Source organism: Geotrypetes seraphini, chromosome 7 (genome assembly GCF_902459505.1).
Source record: "Geotrypetes seraphini chromosome 7, aGeoSer1.1, whole genome shotgun sequence".
NCBI classification, from domain to species: domain Eukaryota; kingdom Metazoa; phylum Chordata; class Amphibia; order Gymnophiona; family Dermophiidae; genus Geotrypetes; species Geotrypetes seraphini.
The window spans coordinates 73,879,274-73,898,037 of record NC_047090.1 but is presented as its reverse complement, the minus strand read 5'-3'; the positions used below and the strand labels follow the sequence as shown (position 1 = coordinate 73,898,037).

Genomic DNA, 18,764 nt, shown 5'->3' with positions numbered 1-18,764 from the left:
AAAAAATAAATTGTCATATTAAGTATAGGGGACACAAAGAAAAATGGTGAGCACAGAGATATGCCAAATGAGCAGGAGATCCTGGTGAGGTGAGTTAAGAGAAGACATAGAGAAACAGAAACCAGAGCCTGCAATAGAGAATGACATGGGGACAAATTTTTTCCTGTCCCTGCAGGAACTCAAATTTCCCCATCCCCACACGTTTTGTCACTTTCCTGCCCCTGCCCCATTCCTGTAAGCTCAGCCTTAACTGTACAAGCTTGGAACACTTGATTTTAAAGTGTTTGTGGCTTGTGCAGATGAGGACAGAGCTTACAGAAATGGGGCAGGGACAAGAAAAGGATGGGAAAAATTGTCCCCTGTGCCATTCTCTAGCCTGTAACTAACAATACTTCAAAAATAAAATGACCAGACAACAAAAGGTAGAACAAATAGTTGCATTTTTAGAATATATCAGAATTGAAAAGTTTATCTTGCCAGTGCTTGTGTTAGATATGGGCAGAAATTTGGGAGAGGACCCTAAAGCCCACTACCAGACTTTCACTTGCAACTTCCAGCGCACTTAAGACTTTCTCTAGCTAGGGGGGCAGATGGCCTAGTTGTACTCCACTAATACCATCCCTGGCATGTGTAATTATTTTATTTTGCACAGTATAAGAAATGGATCTATTTCTTTGGTGTTGTACTTCATGGAAAGTACCTCGAACTTTCATGGCTTTGGCGGTATATAAAAATAAATTATTATTATTAATTTGGAAAGGTGACAGAGGCCTGAAGGCAGGGAAGACCATGCTCCCTTCTTATCGAGATTTCATCCTTTTTTTATTCTCTAGCCTGGGTGAAGAATAGTAGAAATTTGGTATTTTCTTATTATAAAGACATTTGCAGTCCAATTAATTTTCGTAGCCTCTGATGGTCTTCATTTACATTATTATCCGATTTGAAAATTTTGAAATGGTTTTAATTTCAGATCATCTGTCTGCCAGTTTAGTAACTATCCCTGATGTCCCCGTATCCTTTCTTTGCAAAGGGGAGAAATGGTATCAAGTGTATTTTCTTTTGACACAGAATAGTTGTTTTCGGTGAAACAAGTATACGGTACAGTACTACTAGGACTCAGCCGGGATAAGGCGGCGACGGAATCGATGAATATCCGCGTCCATTCCAACGCTGAGCCATCGACTAGATTGGCTCGATTGCCTCTCTCCACCGCCATTTTTAGATTAAGAAGGCGGTAACGTCTGGAGCTGGGGGGAGGATTCGCCTGTGGAAAGGTATCGCACTGGTGCGGGATTACACAGTGGCACTGGTACGTGGGTCGGTTTTGAAATTTCAGAGTGTTATGGCATACGAGTAGCAACGATTTCGGGGATACTTTTCTTATATACAGTATATGAGTAAGGAGGGCAGTCTAGTACGCTTCCTTCATGAACTTCGACGGGAGACCGTCGCGTGAGTATTGCTGGCGGGACGGGCGGCTTCAAGTGCGGAGGTTGCTGACGTCACAAGGGGCGCGGGTTTTCTGCAGATCGGGTCTGTCACCAGCCTGCCCCGCCCCCAGCAAATGCGGCGTACAGCCAAGGAGCCAGGCTGTTGCCTACACTAAAATCCTCAACCGTTTGACACAACGCAGATAGTAAATTGGTAGCAAATATCTCGGAATGAACGAACCTAGCGTGCAACTAATCGTGGGAAGATGCTAGATAACTAGATATATTTATCTATACACACAAGTTTTTGTTGTATTACCCATTTTTCTACTTTTTTTTTTTTTTTCCATTTTTCTACTTTTAATAGGTAAGCTGTCGTGATTTTTTTTAAATTTTTTATCGTAAGATGGAGGCTTGTTTGTGGCATGGTTTTAGGTATATGATCTCTAGGATGAATGGATAGGATTACACAATAATACACCACCACAAGTAACAGGCAGGGCTTGTGGTGCCTGCTGAGAGCATTTTTGCTTTTGTACTTGTATGTATCTTGGGGCAGCCCTGCAGTATGAATTGTGCAGATGTTAATGGCCCCATACAGGAAGGTAGCTTTTTGTCTGTTCACTTTTTTTTTTTTTTATTTTATCCTGGCTTTCTTCACCCCCCCCCCCCCAAAAAAAAAAAAAAAAAAAAAGTATGTTACCTTTTTTGTTTTACCTATAGCTACTGACTGGCAGTGATGTGCAGGTCATACCTTCAGGGACCAATGACTATTTTATTGCTTTTAGAGACAAAATGGGGAAAGAGCCCTAGTAAATCTTGAAGGGGATCCCCCTCCCTTTCTTTCCTCCACTCAAACTTTTATGTGGACAAACATTGGGTGGAGGAGAAACAAGAGGTTTCAGCTGCTGGCTCATATCTAGGTGAAAATTTGTCAAGGCCTGGCTTTGGTATATTACACTCCTTTGAACTGGGCTTGCAGAGTGAAAAGGAAGGTGACATTTTGACTTGCCTAACTTCCTTTCATTGAGTCCTGCTAGACAAGAAAAAGATCTGTGGCTGGCGATACTTTGTGAAGCATTACATTCTCCTAGGACAAGTAGGATGAGAGTCAGCCACATAACGGGGTGATATCCTTGGACAGCTCGTTGGTAAGCTGTCCAATAGCTCAGTCTTTTTTTGTGTGGGGGAAGGGTGCTAGGGCCCCTCTGGGCATGCCTAGGCGGCACTACCCATTCCTCTCCCATATTCCCTCAGTCTGTAGTCTCCGTCTGTTCCCATCGGTCGGTTTTCTATATAGCTCTCCACCTTCACGTGCCACCTGAAAATGCCTGAATTCATGAAAAATGCCCCGGCTCAGGAAAAGGATGAGCACGCTGGATCTTCACAAACTATGCATCTGCTGCCTAGGTTCGACACATGAGGACCAGCCCTGCTTGCATTGTGCCTGCATGTCTCTGTGTGCACTCAAGCTAAGAAGGTGGGCCCTAAGAGATTTCCTCAAGAGGAGTTAAGCCCAAGGAGTGTCCAGCATGTAGCAAGCTGACCCAGGAGTTATCGGCATCAACTGGAAGAGCAATCCCAATAAGGAATCCCTAGGACACAAAAAAACACCCTCGGCAGCCCCCAGGAGCCTGATTCCCCTCCCGTAGCAACGACTTGCCTAGCAGAATCCACGCCATCTGAGGAACTCCAATCAGACGACCAGCGGCCTCCTATGAGAAACCCCACTGCAGCTCTTTCGGGTCTGGCCCTCCCACATACCAGCAAGAAGGGGCGACACCGGGCCTAGCACTTGCCCCCATGTGTCTCCCAGAAGCAGCGCCATTTGCCCTCCACATAGGATCTCTGCTCTGGAACACTCTGCTGCAGCAGCCAATCGGTGGCCACCCAAGGGTTTCCTACAGACTTCAACGCTGATGGTGATGAAGACACTTGCCTGGACACACCTCTCTGAGCCTGGCCTCGCCAGCCTCAAAGAAACACTGTGACAGCAGCCAGAAGAAGAAACTCCACCAGGAGCATAGGACCATCACTCAGCTCCTAGCCGGACCCCAACAGACTGCCTCAACCCAACAAGGAGTGGACCAGCCTCCTGGCACAGTTCCTCGCCCAGCAAGGAACCCACGCTCCAAGTCCAAAGCACATAGGGCAGTTCCTTAATGCATAAAGACCTCGATATGGACACAGGTGATGACTCCAATGCCAGTTTCCTCATCATCTATAACTCGGACCTTTCTACCACCACACCCTACCTCTCCAGCGAAGGGTAATACTGAACCTCCTCCCACACCAAAAGCAGAGGACCTGGCCTACCCCAAATTCCTCTAAAACTTTGTGATGCTACTTGACGTTCACACGGGGAACACCGGAACCCAACAGTGATCAATAGGGGCTCCTGCAATGTCTGAACAACCCCAAACGCTCCATAGCAGTCCCATTTCAAAAGACATTTCATCTGGACTGCAGAGACAATATGGCGGACCCCCTTCACAGGGCTACCAACATCCAAGAGGCTGGAACTTGAGCATCAGGTACACACAATGTCTTGGTTTGACAATCCTCAGCTCCCACACAAGTGTGTAGTGGTCACCTCAGTGCTCAAGAGATACAAAACAGCCCACCAGGGAAGGACCAGAAAACCCTGGACTCCATAGGGAAGAGGACATTCCAGAGTGTCATGCTCAGTGCATACATCGCAGCCCACCAATTCCAGATACTACTATACCAGGAGGCCATAGTGAACAAAGTGAAACAAGACCGCCTCATTGCCACCAAGCCACTCCAAGAATCTCTCACCCCTCCTCCACAACCTGAAAGAATGCAGTAGGCATCTCTTCAGATTCGCATTCGACACCTTTGAGACTTCTAGTCACACTGTAGGGATATCATCTCAGCCCTGCGCATCACCAGGCTTCGTGCCTCAGCACTCCATGAGGACCTCTTTGAACCCCTGGTGGATGCCCCCTGCTCAGGAGAGAACCTCTTCGGGGACAAGGTTAAAGAAACGGTCGATGATATCAAAAACAACTGCACCACCCTCCAAACCTTGGCCACCTACAGCCTAGAATGGGCTGCATACCCCGAGGGCACCAGAGGAACCAACCTCACAAATTCAGCTCTACCTCCAGACAATACTCCACAGCACCATGCTGGCAGTAGACTTTTGCCTCACAGCAAAAAGTAGAACCTGTATCTCCCAGAAGGCCAACAAGGGGTTCTACTCAGATACTTTCTTATACCCAAGAAAGATAAGGGCAAACATTCAATTATCCCAGGACAAGCAGGCAGCCTATTCTTAACATATGGGTGACGTTATCCACGGAGCCCGGATGCGGACAGCTTTGCAAGCAGACTTGCTTGTAGAACTTAAGAAAGTTTGCGACTGCCACACCGCGTATACGCTTGTGCCTTCCTGCCCAGTACAGGGCGCGCGATGCCTCAGTTTTCTGTGGAGCTGAGAAGTCTTGTTTTCGACGTTCTGTGCTAGACTCAGTTCTAAACTTCATGCCTTCTCTCATCGCGGCTCGTATTTTGTTATTTTTCAGGGTTGCTGTGTTTTTTGCGCGTTTTCATTTCTTAAAAAAAAAAAACCAAACATTTATTTTGTCACGGCGGAGCCTGCTTTGTGGCCTCCACCGGCGGGTTTCGATTTTGCTGAGGCAATCTTTCCTTCTATGTCCAGGTCAGTCACAGGCTTCAAGAAGTGTAGCCGTTGCCAGTGCGCGATCTCCCTCGCTGACCCACATTGGTGGTGTATTCAGTGTTTGGGACCTGAATATCGTCCGGAGTCGTGTACTCGCTGTGGTACCCTTCAACCTCGAGCCTGCAAGCATCGTCGAGTTCAGGTGGAGAAACTTTGGCGTTATGGATCCCCTTATCCCGGTCTCGACCTCAAAACCAGTCAAGCTTCTCACAGGGGTTCTGCCTCGATCTTGGCCTTAAACTCGTCAAGTTGTGCAAATTTCACAATGCAGAGCCCACATAGGCTCTGTGCCCCTCAGGAGCAAGGATTTCTACCTAACTTTATTAATGTGCTATTTTGGGCATATTTCCTTAATAAAGGTCCTTTAAATTATTCAGCCCTGATTGGTGCCGGGGTCGTCTCAGCCCAGCCCTAAATGCAGGTCCTCAGATGAGCCATGTGAAAGCCCACGATTGGCTCGGTTGACCAAGATTGTCTATACTTGTATATGCTTTTACTTTCCCTTCAGTTACTTCTGTGGGGGTGATGAAGCCGCAGCCTTAGGGCTGCAGGACCCGGATCTGGGGGATGCTCAGGTTCTTGGAAAAGATCCCACTTTACAAAGACATGTATTAACTTCTCTGCACTATTAGGAATGATTTTGAAGTCCCTGCAGAACTTAAAATTAGACACTGACCTCAACTGCACAGTGCTCCCCACAGTCCTCCTGTTTTCCAAACCATCCAGACATCGCCCAGATGCTTACGGATCACTGAGATGTAGAAGAAAAGCCTCTGCGGATGACCAAGGCTCTGGCTAAGCTATATCTGAATGCTGCTACTTTTTCATCAGCGCTTTGCTCCGCCAAAGATAAATTCGCTAGTGGCACAGGTTACCAAGTGAACATCTCTCCTAGCGAGGACATCATGGTGGTAAAGGACACCCAAGACTGCAGAATAGAATTGTGCTCAAGCATCCTTTTGAATTGTGATGCCATATTCTTTTCTTATTCTGATTGAGATACTATAAAAATATAACTTAAAAAAAAGCTTCAACCTAGGAAAGCTTGAAATTTTTGCAATATTCACAATCAATTTGATTTATGCTGCAAGCATGCTTGTATTTTTTTTGTCCTGCTTTGGGTGGGGCACCAAGCGAACAAAAAAACACATTGACTTTTTAAATTAGTGATGGTAGTGGTGAACAAAATGTTTGTCTCTTTTTAGTTTTACATTATATTTATAGTGAGCATTGAACATACAGTACTTATAAAGAAGCCTAATAAAGTTGTCCAAGACTTGAACAGTGGGGCCAAAAGAATTGCATGGAATCTCTCTCCCAACATAACTGGGCTAGAGACTCCGTTCTGTGAATTCAAATAACAGACATGAGAAAAAGCCATGTAATAATCAAATAAGTTTATTAATGCTTTTCATGCCTGGGAAGAGCCGAAGCATGCCATCAAAATTTCAGTGCTCTCCAAAGGGAGAAATCAATGACAAACTAAAGTTTTTAAACCCAGCAGGTGACAGTGTTTCACTTTGTATGTTCTAATCTATAAGGAATAGATTCTGTAAAAACCCCAAGTTTCCTGCTCCTCTGAGAACTTTATCTTTAAATCTTATGGATGTATTTGAACAATGGTACATAAATTTGCCTATGTCTTCAAGAGTCACAAAGTCAAACTTCTGAACTTCCTTAGCATAGCTAGAGTGCAGATCCAGCAATTTAAACAATCTTTAATTACAATGCCTCAGATTTTTTCACTAGAGCTCATTTTAATTCCCTAAACTTTAATATATTCACTTAATTTTGATTCATTCACAACCTCAGTTTTCATATCATCTGTGACACCTATCACGCCTGTAAATTTCAGGAAATCTTCAAATACTGTTTTGTGTGTTTCTAATTTTAATTTCTTTTTTTGCAAGGTCTGCCAAATATGACGGAATATAAACTTGTAGTGGTTGGAGCTGGTGGTGTAGGCAAGAGTGCCTTGACAATACAGCTAATACAGAATCATTTTGTGGATGAATATGATCCTACAATAGAGGTAAAGATCTTTTTTGATGTGCATAAATAACATAAATATGACTTACTGTTACAATTGTGATTGTCACACATGATAACTTTTGTAATTGACTATGGTTTAAAATAGTTGTTCTTAACCAGTGTGTCAGGACATACTGGTGTCCCCAAGAGTTGTGAGGTGTCACCAAAAATTTGCCATATTGTAAACAGTAAGTCTGTGCTTTCCTTAAACATTCTGAGCCTGCAAGTTGGAGAGGCAAAAGATCCTGAAATCCCCTAACTGGTCCTTCTGCTTCCCCACTGTACCCAGTGATAACTGCTGCTGGTACCGTTGGTACCCTCAACTGGAAATGTTGGTACCCTCAACTGGAAATGTTGGTGTCTGTCCATTTTTGTTTGCTACATAGTTTGAGTAGCCTATTTGTGAAAGCTTAGTATGTTTCTGGCAGAGCTGTGGAGTCAGTAGATAAATCCTTCAACTCCTACTCCAACTTCTCAGTTTCTGGTATCCACAACTCCGACTTTGAACTTCACATTAGTAGAAATACAACTGTGCAGTGGGCTTTATTCTTACATCAGAGAAGTATTTAATGCATTGTTGGCGGGAAACAAGTAAACATGTTTATCCCAGGACAAACAGGCAGCATATTCTTGACTGATGGGTGACGGCACCGACGGAGCCCCGGTACGGACAATTTTAGAGTGATTGCACTCTAAGAACTTGGAAAGTTCTAGCAGGCCGCACCGCGCACGCGCGAGTGCCTTCCCGCCCGACAGAGGCGCGCGGTCCCCAGTTTCTTAGTTTCCGCGGAGCTAAGAAGACGCACTTTCAACGGCTGTTGAAAATTTTTTCTCTAACGCCTTCCTGCTCGCATAAACTTTTCGGTATTTTATTCCCTTCTTTACTTATTTTCTTTACAAAAAAAAAAAAAGAGAAGAATTTTCTTTTCTTTTTTTCTCATTTTTTCGGGTTCGCCCCGGCGGGGCCTGCTGCCACCATCGAGGCCTCGGCCTTCGATTTGGCAGAAGCCATTTTTACGTTCATGTCCCCCCAACCCGGTTTTAAGAAGTGCCAGCGGTGCGCGAGGCCCATTTCTCTCACCGACCCGCACAACTGGTGCTTACAGTGCCTCGGTCCTAACCATCAGGCGTCCATCTGCACCCGCTGTGCCACTCTGAAAAAGAGAACTCTTAAAAACCGCCAAATTCAACAGCGGTTATTGTTTGGTACAGAGATGTCAGATTCGGCGGCACCGACTCCGAATTCGGCCCCGATGCAGTCGGCACCTACTTCATCGACACCGCGCAATACCGCGCCGGCGTCGCATTCCTCAGGTAAGCCGGCTAAGAAGTCTTCCCCGCTGGAGCGCCCTCCGGTTTCAGTGGCAGCGAGCCCAATCCTGCCGACCTCGAGGCGCCCACGGAAGCGCTCCGCTCCGATTGAGGTTAGCCCTTCGACCTCGGGTTCCTCTTCGGAGTGTAGAGCGGCACCAAAGGTACCGCAGAAGAAAAAAGCGGTACCGGTGCCTTCGCTGGACGAGCGAATTGCCGCCGTCCTGCAAGTTCAGCTTAAAGAGCAATTGCAGCAGCTCCTGCCTGCTCTTCTGACACCGAGCCTTCCAGTCCCGGTCCGGTCTGAGCTACCGGTACCGGCAGTGGAGCAGCCTCTTTTATTGGCATCCACTTTGTCGGTACCGGTACAAACAGTTTCCTCGGTATCCATGCCAGTTTTAGCGCCGGAACCGAGGTCTTTACACCAGGCGGTGCAAACTTCGGCACCGGCACGCCCGATAACAACTCCCGGTACCGTTTCACAGAGGTCTGGTAAGTCGACTCACAAAACTCGACACCTAGAACCCTCCACACCGGAGTCTCGGGACTGTAGTTTTCAGGTGAGGGACCCTGATCTATGGAGTGATTCAGAGGAGCCGCTTCTCTCTGAGGGAGAGTGTTCGTCAGGGGACGAGGACCCTTCTGTTTTAGATCCGTCCTCTAAGCCTGATGCATCTTCTTTTACCTCTATTCTCAAAGAAATGTGCGACTCTCTCTCTATTCCCTTGGAGGCTGAGTCCAAAAAATCCAAGGCATTTCTCGATGCACTGGACTTTGACCAGCCTCCAAGGGAATTCTTGAAATTGCCTCTCCATGATATTTTGCGAGAGACTTTCTATAAAAATCTAGAGACACCTTTGACCATTCCAGGAGCTCCTCGCAAACTAGACTCCTTGTATAAGGTCATACCTATTCCTGGCTTTGACAAACCGCAACTCCCCCATGAGTCTTTACTAGTAGAATCTACTTTAAAGAAATCCACGGGGGCTAGTGTATACGCCTCTGTCCCTCCTGGCAGAGAAGGTAAGGCCATGGATAAGTTTGGCAAGCGGTTATACCAGAATGCGATGCTAGCTAATAGATCTGGGAACTACGCTTTTCATTTTTCGTTCTACCTAAAGCATCTCATTCAGAATTTGTCATCTTTTGAAAAATACCTCCCTGACCGTAAAAGATCTGCTTTTCGCCAAACTTCTTCATCGCTCTTACAACTCCGTAAGTTCATGGTCAGATCGATCTATGACACCTTTGAGCTGACCTCTCGGGCCACGGCTATGTCGGTGGCCATGCGTCGCCTGGCCTGGCTCAGAGTTTCAGAACTTGATGTCAATCATCAGGATCGACTGGCTAATGCACCTTGCCTAGGGGATGAGCTTTTGGAGAATCCATGGACTCCACTACACAAAAGCTCTCAGCTCATGAGACCAGGTGGGATACTCTTCTCAAAACCAAAAAGAAGACCCCACCTACCAGGCCTTTTCGCCAGCAGTCGGCCTGCCAGCGTAGATTTGTGGCTCGTCCTTTACCACAGGCCCCACAACAACCCAGGCATCAGAGGCAACAACAGAGACAAGCTGCTAGACCAGCACAGCAGCAACAACAAGTGAAGCCTCCCCCTTCACAAAAATCCACTCAACCCTTTTGACTTGGTTCTCCAGGACATAGCCAGTCTCCATCCTGCTGCCCACCTTCCGCAGCCCATAGGAGGACGCCTTACTCTTTTCATAAGCCGTTGGGAAACCATCACCTCGGATCAGTGGGTCCTCAACATCATCCGCCACGGCTACTCTCTCAACTTTCAGACACTTCCTGCCCAAAGTCTGCCAAGAGAGTCTGCTTCGAACACTCCTCAGCTTTCACTCCTTCTTCAAGAGGTTCAATCCCTCCTCCTGAATGCCATAGAGGAAGTTCCTCTAGATCAAAAGGGGCAGGGATTCTACTCCCGTTATTTCCTAGTTCCCAAAAAAACAGGAGATCTCAGACCCATCCTAGATCTTCGCGATCTCAACAAATGCTTAGTCAAACAGAAATTCAGAATGCTCTCTTTAGCCACTCTTTACCCTCTTCTCAATCAAGGCGACTGGCTATGTTCCCTCGATCTCAAAGAAGCATACACTCACATACCGATCAATCTGGCCTCCAGACAGTACCTACGCTTCATGATCAATCGTTGTCATTACCAATACAAGGTACTACCCTTCGGTCTTGCCTCCTCTCCAAGAGTGTTCACCAAATGTCTGATTGTGGTGGCTGCTTTTCTGCGTTCCCACCACCTTCAGGTGTTTCCTTACCTGGACGATTGGTTGATAAAGGCCAATTCATCTCAAACAGTACTTCAGGCCACCAACCAGACCATCCTATTTCTTCGTTTGCTGGGGTTCGAGATCAATCTACCCAAATCTCATCTCATCCCCACGCAGAGACTTCAATTCATTGTAGCAGTCTTGGACACAGTCCTCATGAGAGCGTTCCTGCCGTCCAACCGTCTTCAAACGCTTCAATCTCTATGTCAGCAGGTGCTTCCACAAAGTTCCATCTCTGCCAAGCAAATGATGATACTCTTGGGTCACATGGCCTCCACAGTTCATGTCACACCACTTGCACGTCTTCACCTGCGCACTCCTCAATGGACCCTAGCTATCCAGTGGTCCCAAGCGATGGATCCTTGCTCACGTCACATATCTGTAACATCATCTCTTCGTCAGTCTCTACAATGGTGGTTGATATCCTCAAATCTCTCCAGAGGTCTTCTGTTCCATCTACCTCCTCATCAACTTGTCATCACCACCGACACCTCCCCTTATGCCTGGGGGGCTCATTTGAACGAGTTCCAAACTCAAGGACTTTGGACAGCTCAGGAAATGAAGCATCACATCAATTTCCTGGAACTCAGAGCAATGTTTTATGCCCTCAAGGCCTTCCAACATCTTCTCTTTCCTCAAGTCCTCCTGCTGTGCACAGACAATCAAGTTGCGATGTACTACATCAACAAGCAGGGTGGGACAGGTTCTCGCCTCTTGTGCCAAGAAGCCCAGAAGATTTGGGCTTGGGCCACAGATCACCATCTATTCCTGAAAGCTATCTACATCCAGGGAGAAAGAATTCCTTGGCGGACAAGCTCAGCAGAATTCTCCAGCCTCACGAGTGGACACTCGATCCTTTAACTCTGCAGTCCATCTTCGCTCAGTGGGGCACTCCTCAGATAGACCTCTTTGCAGCTCCTCACAATCACCAGCTGCCCCTATTCTGCTCCAGACTCTACTCTCCTCACCGTCTGGCAGCGGATGCATTTCTCCTCGATTGGTCCAATCTGTTCCTGTACGCTTTCCCTCCTCTACCTCTCATGTTAAGGACCTTGTTCAAGCTCAAGAGGGAACGAGCCACCATGATTCTGATTGCTCCACGGTGGCCCAGGCAACATTGGTTCTCCCTTCTACTTCAACTTAGTTCCAGAGAGCCTTTTCTTCTTCCATTGTTTCCTTCGCTGCTTACGCAACATCAGGAGACCCTTCTGCATCCCAACCTTCAGTCTCTGCACCTGACAGCTTGGTTTCTCTCGGGCTGACTTCTCATGATACTCTTTTGTCTCAGCCCGTTCGTTCCATTCTGGATGCCTCCAGGAAACCGGCCACTCTGCAATGTTACCATCAGAAGTGGACACGGTTTTCTTCCTGGTGTCTTCTTCATCATCATGATCCCACTTCCCTTGCAGTGGAGACCTTGTTGGATTATCTTCTTTCTTTGTCTGACTCTGGCCTCGTCTACTTCAATCAGAGTCCACCTCAGTGCTATTGCTGCTTTTCATGAGCCAGTCCATGGAAAACTCCTCTCAGCTCATCCCTTGGTGTCCAGGTTCATGCGGGGTCTTTTTAATGTGAAACCACCTCTTAAAGCCCCTCCTGTTATCTGGGATCTCAATGTAGTTCTTTCCGCCTTAATGAAGCCTCCATTTGAACCTTTGGCTACCGCTTCTTTCAAGTTTCTCACTTGGAAGGTACTTTTCCTTATTGCTCTTACCTCTGCCAGAAGGGTCAGTGAGCTACATGCACTAGTTGCGGATCCACCTTTTACAGTCTTCCATCATGACAAGGTGGTTCTGCGTACACATCCAAAGTTTCTCCCTAAGGTTGTCTCTGAATTCCATCTCAACCAATCCATTGTTCTGCCTGTCTTCTTTCCGAAACCTCACTCGCATTCTGGAGAACAGGCTCTGCATACTTTGGACTGTAAGCGGGCTCTAGCTTACTATTTAGACCGTACTAAGCCCCACAGATCATCTCCCCAACTCTTTCTGTCCTTTGATTCGAATAAATTAGGACGTCCTGTTACTAAACGTACATTGTCAAATTGGCTTGCAGCGTGCATTTCATTTTGTTATGCTCAGTCCGGACTGTCACTGGAAGGTTCTGTCACGGCCCAAAAAGTTCGAGCTATGGCAGCATCTGTGGCTTTCCTCCGTTCCACGCCTATTGAGGAAATCTGCAAGGCTGCTACATGGTCCTCAGTTCACACTTTTACATCTCACTATTGTCTGGATGCATTCTCCAGACGGGATGGACACTTCGGCCAATCTGTTTTGCAAAATTTGTTTTCCTAATGGCCAACCTTCCCTCCATCCCTCTTTTTGTTAGCTTGGAGGTCACCCTGCTTGTCCTGGGATAAAGCACAGTTATTCAGCAAATTAAAAAATTACACATTATCGTTAAGCGGTGAAGAGATACCTGACGATTTGTGGAATTAGGGTCAGAAAGGAGATCAAAATTGTAAATAAAATGGCGGTAAATTCAGTTGTCTTTCCTTAAATTTCTTCAGTATAAAAGAGTAAGTTTGTTTTTTTTTTAAGTTTTTTATTTAAAGTTTAAATTAACATTGAATGTTGTAATTGTTTATAACAAAATAATTAAAAAATGTGTTCAAATTATAATAAAGAATTCAAGGAGAGGAAGTGACGTCATCGTGGCTGATGGCAGCCTAGAGAGATAGCTCCGCGGACCCCCGTGCTGATTTTGGCTATCTTCGCGCAATTTCGCGAGCCTGCACTGCATATTACCTACAATTCGATTGTGTAACTGCTTTGCTGTGTCTCGATGACGACTCGAAAAAAACAAACCGACATAAAAGCATTTTCTTCACCGATCCCGAATGGACCTCCTAAGCCTAGCTCAAAAATGGCGCCCGATCCGACCGCGGCTGCGGAGGGCTCACATGTCGATGCAACGTTGCCAACTTTACAGCTGGAGATGCGTGGCTGGTTTCAGGAATTAAAATCTGAGATCTCTGCAGTTCGAGCTGATATCCACGCTGTTGTTGCTGAGCTAAAACGTGAGGTGGGTGAAATCGGGAATCGAGTGGGAGAGACGGAGACTGCAGTGGAGGCACATGGCTCTGAATTAACACACTTGAGAGGCAGGATTGCAGCGTTAGAGGAAAAGGCTGATGCGAGCACCCTAAAGATGGAAGATCTGGAGAATCGCTCCAGACGGTGCAACCTTCGCTTTCGGGGTGTGCCTGACACTGTTTCTGACTCTCGCTGCATGGAGGTGATTGATCATATATGCATTCAGGCACTGGAATCCGCTGGTTTACCTGTGGAGGTGGGGAAACCATTGCTGGATAGGGCTCACCGCATCCCTGGCCCTCGTGATGTGAACCGTCCTCGTGATGTTGTGGCCTGTTTCCATCGTTATATGGATAAAGAACATGTGCTTAGGGCGGTGCGGCGCTCTGGGGGAACTGTTAAATGGGAAGAAGCGGACATTGATGTCTATCCTGATATAGCTCCAGCAACCCTGGCCCGCCGTCGCACATATAGAGACTGTACCCGTATACTGCAGGAGCACAGTGTTCGATATAGATGGATTTATCCTATCGGATTGGCTTTTACACATGCAAGCAAGACTTACACTGCAATAACTGTGGCGGATGTTCAGGCTCGATTGGTGGAAGCTGGTTTGATGGCAGCTTCAGAAATGGCTCCACTTCCTCAGAGGTCACCTGTGCCCAAATCAGGAAGAGGGTTGGGATGGCAGAGAGTGGCTAGATCGGCTGCAGCTCGTCGCCCTTTGGAGGCGGCCACACCCTCACCCACTTGAACATTTGTTTTTGTGCAATGTGCTTTAGAAATTTTGTGCTGTGTCTGTTTTTTCTTCTCTTTGCTGCGCGGCTTCTGTCGCGAAGATTGTTTATAGGGCTTTTTCTGGGGGTCCCTTTGTGAACTGTTTCTCTACACTTCCTGTACCGTGGTTTCCAGGTGCTTTGGTGGCTGGACCATGTGGGGTATTGTTGGGGGGTTGGGGGGAAGGGGGGATGTTGGAGCTGGGGAAAGTAGGGACCGAGTGCTTTCTTGTATGATTGTATGGAAGTGTGTTTGTATAATGTTTTTCTTAAGGTTACGATTGCAGGGGTTGGTTGATTTGGCTGCTTTGGAACAAATGGTTGATTTGGCAATGAAGTGCTTTTTCCTTTCTGGTACAAATGGATAAACTCACTTTGCTATCTTATAATGTACATGGTCTGAATTCTCCACAAAAACGACGCTTGTTATTTAAAGAAATGAGCCGCCTGAATAGTGCGGTTGGATTTATTCAGGAGACCCATTTTCAATCTCACTATGAGAAATTGCTTACACACCATAGCTACCCACACGTTTTCCTTTCTTCTAATAAGGTCCGGAAAAAGACCCAGGGGGTGGGCATCTTAATTCATAAACGTGTCCAGGTGGTACTGAGAGAGGTGGTGCGGGATGTTGAGGGCCGCTACATATTGGTCAAGGCTGAGTTGGATGGCACCTTGTATAGTTTGCTGAATGTCTATGCCCCAAACGCTGGTCAGGGGGCCTTCTTTACATTGCTAGAACGTGTGCTGTTAGATCATGTAGAAGGTACACTCCTTGTGGGTGGAGATTTTAACCTTACTTGCTATCCTCAGGAGGATAATTCAAATTCTTCCATCCGCTACGCTAGAAGCGACAGAAGAGCTTTGCTGCGCTTCCTGCGTAGGCAAGATTTGATAGATGTGTGGCGCTATTTACATCCAGGCACGCGAGATTACACATTTTATTCATCGAAACATAATTCATATACTAGAATTGATATGTGGATGCTGCCTCGTATTGCTCTGCCTCGAGCCCTGGCCTCCAGTATTGAGCCCCGGGTGTGGTCAGATCATGCTCCTTTGACTCTGGAGTTACAGGTTGGACAGGTTAGAGGCGGCCGTCGCTTGTGGAGTATGAATGACTCTTTGTTGAAAGATCCCAATACCTTGACTCTTTTAGAGACTGATGTCAAGGAATTTTTTGTATTCAACGACATAGCTGGCATTAATGTTGCAATTCTTTGGGAAAGTTTTAAAGCTACCCTTCGGGGTTGTTGTATCTCGAGGGGGTCGTACAGAAATCAATGTCGAGTGGCCCGCAGATTAGAACTAGTGTCCCGCCTTCGACGCCTAGAGAATGCCCACAAGAGAGCCCCGTCGGTGGCTGGGGGGGTAGCGCTGACGGAGTGCCGGAGAGATTTACAAGAACTTGATTTAGAGGGCATGGCTTGGGCCCTGCAGAGGCGGAAACAACGGTTTTTTGAATGGGGTGGTAGGGCAGGTCGCTTGTTAGCTGCACAGATCAAGCAAACTCAAGCACAACATTCCATAACTCGGATTCGTAATGATTCGGGTCAGCTTTGTGCAGATGATGGGGACATCCATCAGGCTTTTTTATCCTTCTATCAGACTCTGTACACTCCGGAAATTGAAGCCACGGAGGGGGAGATAGATGCTTTTCTATCTAACGTCACCTTGCCTTGTTTGGCGGAAGTTGATGCGGAATGGCTCTCTTCCCCTATTCAACCCGCTGAGGTGGTAGCGGCTATACGTCATTTGGCTGCTTCCAAGGCACCGGGTGTTGATGGCTTTTCCCCCCTGTTTTATAAGAAAATGGAGGCCCATATAGTCAATCCTCTGACCAGATTGTTTAATTCTTTTTTGGAGGGGGATTGTCTGCCGTATTCGTTTCGTCAGGCAGCGGTCTCCCTTCTTCTTAAACCTGGGAAAGATCCCCTCCTTTGTGGGTCTTACCGCCCTATCTCATTGTTAGGAGTTGATTATAAGCTGTTTACCCGTATTTTGGCAGTCCGGTTGCAACGTTTTCTGCCTTACCTAGTTCATGGAGATCAATGTGGCTTTATTTCAGGGAGGCAACCTGGTGATAATATCCGAAGAGTGTTAGATCTTATTGGAGTGGCCCATCAAGATTCTGTTCCGGCAGTCCTGTTATCAGTTGACGCTGAAAAAGCCTTTGATAGGGTTTATTGGCCGTTTATGTTAGCGGCCCTGAAGAAGATGGGCATTTCGGGTGCTTTTCTACACTGGGTGACTTTATTATATGCTGCCCCGGAGGCTTGTTTAAGAGTTAATGGAAGATATACTGCTAATTTTATGATTCGTAGAGGAACTAGGCAAGGGTGCCCTTTGTCACCACTGATTTTCGCGCTGGTCATGGAACCTTTAGCAGCCACTATACGTGCGAATGCTGATATTCAGGGAATTGTGGTGGGTGGTGAAGAGCATAAGATTTTATTATATGCTGATGATATTTTGTTTACCTTGACCCACCCACATCGTTCTTTGACGGAGGTGCTTCGTGTTTTGACTATGTTTGGTGTGGTGGCTGGCTTTAAAATTAACATCGAAAAATCTGAATTGCTTAACGTTTCCCTTCCGGACTTGTTGGTAACGGACTTACGTGCCATGTTCTCGTTTCGATGGGCGGCTAAATCCATTAAATACCTTGGTGTGCGTATATCTCGAAGACTTACTGACCTTTTTGAATTGAATTACCCTCCGTTGCTAAGAACTGTATTTGCTGATCTGGATCGATGGGAGGGATTGAGATTGTCTTGGATGGGTAGGATTAGTGCTTTGCGTATGAATGTGCTGCCTCGTTTTTTGTATCTGTTCTCCTGCCTACCTCTCTCAATTCCTAAACGGTTCTTGCTTAGGCTACAACGGCGGGCCTTTGCTTATATCTGGACACGTAAACCCCCTAGGGTGCGGAGGGAACGTATGTACTGGGACAGGTTACATGGGGGAATGGGTGTCCCTGATTTTTCTACATATTACTATGCATCCCAACTGCAAGGACTGTTTCATTGGGCATACCCCTCCCAGCGCTGGGTCTCTCTAGAACAGGCCTTACAACCTACTTACCCTTTGGCAGCAGTGCCCTGGCTGTCTTTTGATATCCTTCGAGATCTGCAGATGGGGACATCTTATGGGATGGAATGTACTTTGCATGCGTGGAGCCGGGTTCGACGAGCTTGGTTCCCACGTCAGCGCTATTTTTATGCTACTCCCATTAGATTTGCCCCTGATTTTCTGCCTGCTAAAGATACTGGGATTTTTCGGCGTTGGGAAATGCAGGGTCTTAGGGTCCTAGGTCAGCTGGTAATGGGTGGACAACTGGTACCCTTTGCTGCCTTGCAATCTATATATGACCTCCCCTCGACTGATTTTTTCGCCTATGTCCAACTTCGAGATTTTATGGTGAAGAGGGTGATCCCGGAGTGGGAAGGGGCAGACTCTGCTTTTTTACAAGTATTTAGGATGGGATCTGGGGTGGGCCTTATTTCACGTCTCTATAGGGCTCTTTTATACACTAGACCACAGGCCCACACATATGAACATCGTTGGGAACTCTTGCTGGGGAGGGCCTTGGATTATCGACAATGGGACTGTCTTTATGGTACACTGCTGAGAGTCTCCTTGGCATCTCCCTTAGTGGAGCAGGGATATAAGATGCTATTCCAGTGGTACCTTACGCCAGAAAAGGTGCACCGTTTCTATCACTGTGGGGACGGGCACTGTTGGCGCAACTGTGGATGTCTGGGCTCCTTTGGGCATGTGTGGTGGGATTGTATTAAGATTGTACCTTATTGGAAGATGGTTCAACGACTGCTGATTGATGTGTTACGCTTACCCATCCTATTGCGTATGGAAATATTTTTACTTAACTATCCTTTGGGGAGTTTGGATGTGGATCAGAATCATTTTGTGGCCCTGGTTGCTACGGCAGCCAGACTTTTAGTGGCTACATATTGGAAGCGTGACTCTTTGCCTTCTCGTACTGAACTGTTACATAAGATTGACCAAATTTACTTGATGTCCAAATTGACTGCTTTAAATAATGATTCCTGTGGAACGTTTCATCGACAGTGGTCTCGTTATAGCTCCTGGCGAGGTTTACTTTGAAATTTTTCTTATTTTCTTTTTCATCTTCCTTTGTTTTAAGCTTATGT

At 46.6% G+C, this 18,764-nt stretch overlaps 1 protein-coding gene across 8 annotated transcripts in view; it reads left to right on the top strand.

Moving 5' to 3' along the window:
* Nucleotides 1-18,764, top strand: part of KRAS (KRAS proto-oncogene, GTPase) — a 93,691-nt gene that overhangs the window by 15,130 nt on the left and 59,797 nt on the right. For 2 of the 8 annotated variants that reach the window (XM_033951461.1, XM_033951469.1), the window contains exons 1-2: nt 1,434-1,452; nt 7,047-7,168. In XM_033951461.1, the coding sequence (XP_033807352.1) occupies nt 7,058-7,168 (111 nt within the window). In that variant the 5' untranslated portion in view covers nt 1,434-1,452; nt 7,047-7,057. Of the gene's footprint in view, nt 1-1,199; nt 1,310-1,433; nt 1,453-1,506; nt 1,798-2,562; nt 2,582-7,046; nt 7,169-18,764 lie in introns of those variants that run through there. The other 6 variants (XM_033951463.1, XM_033951462.1, XM_033951464.1 and 3 more) reach the window with 5 other exon arrangements.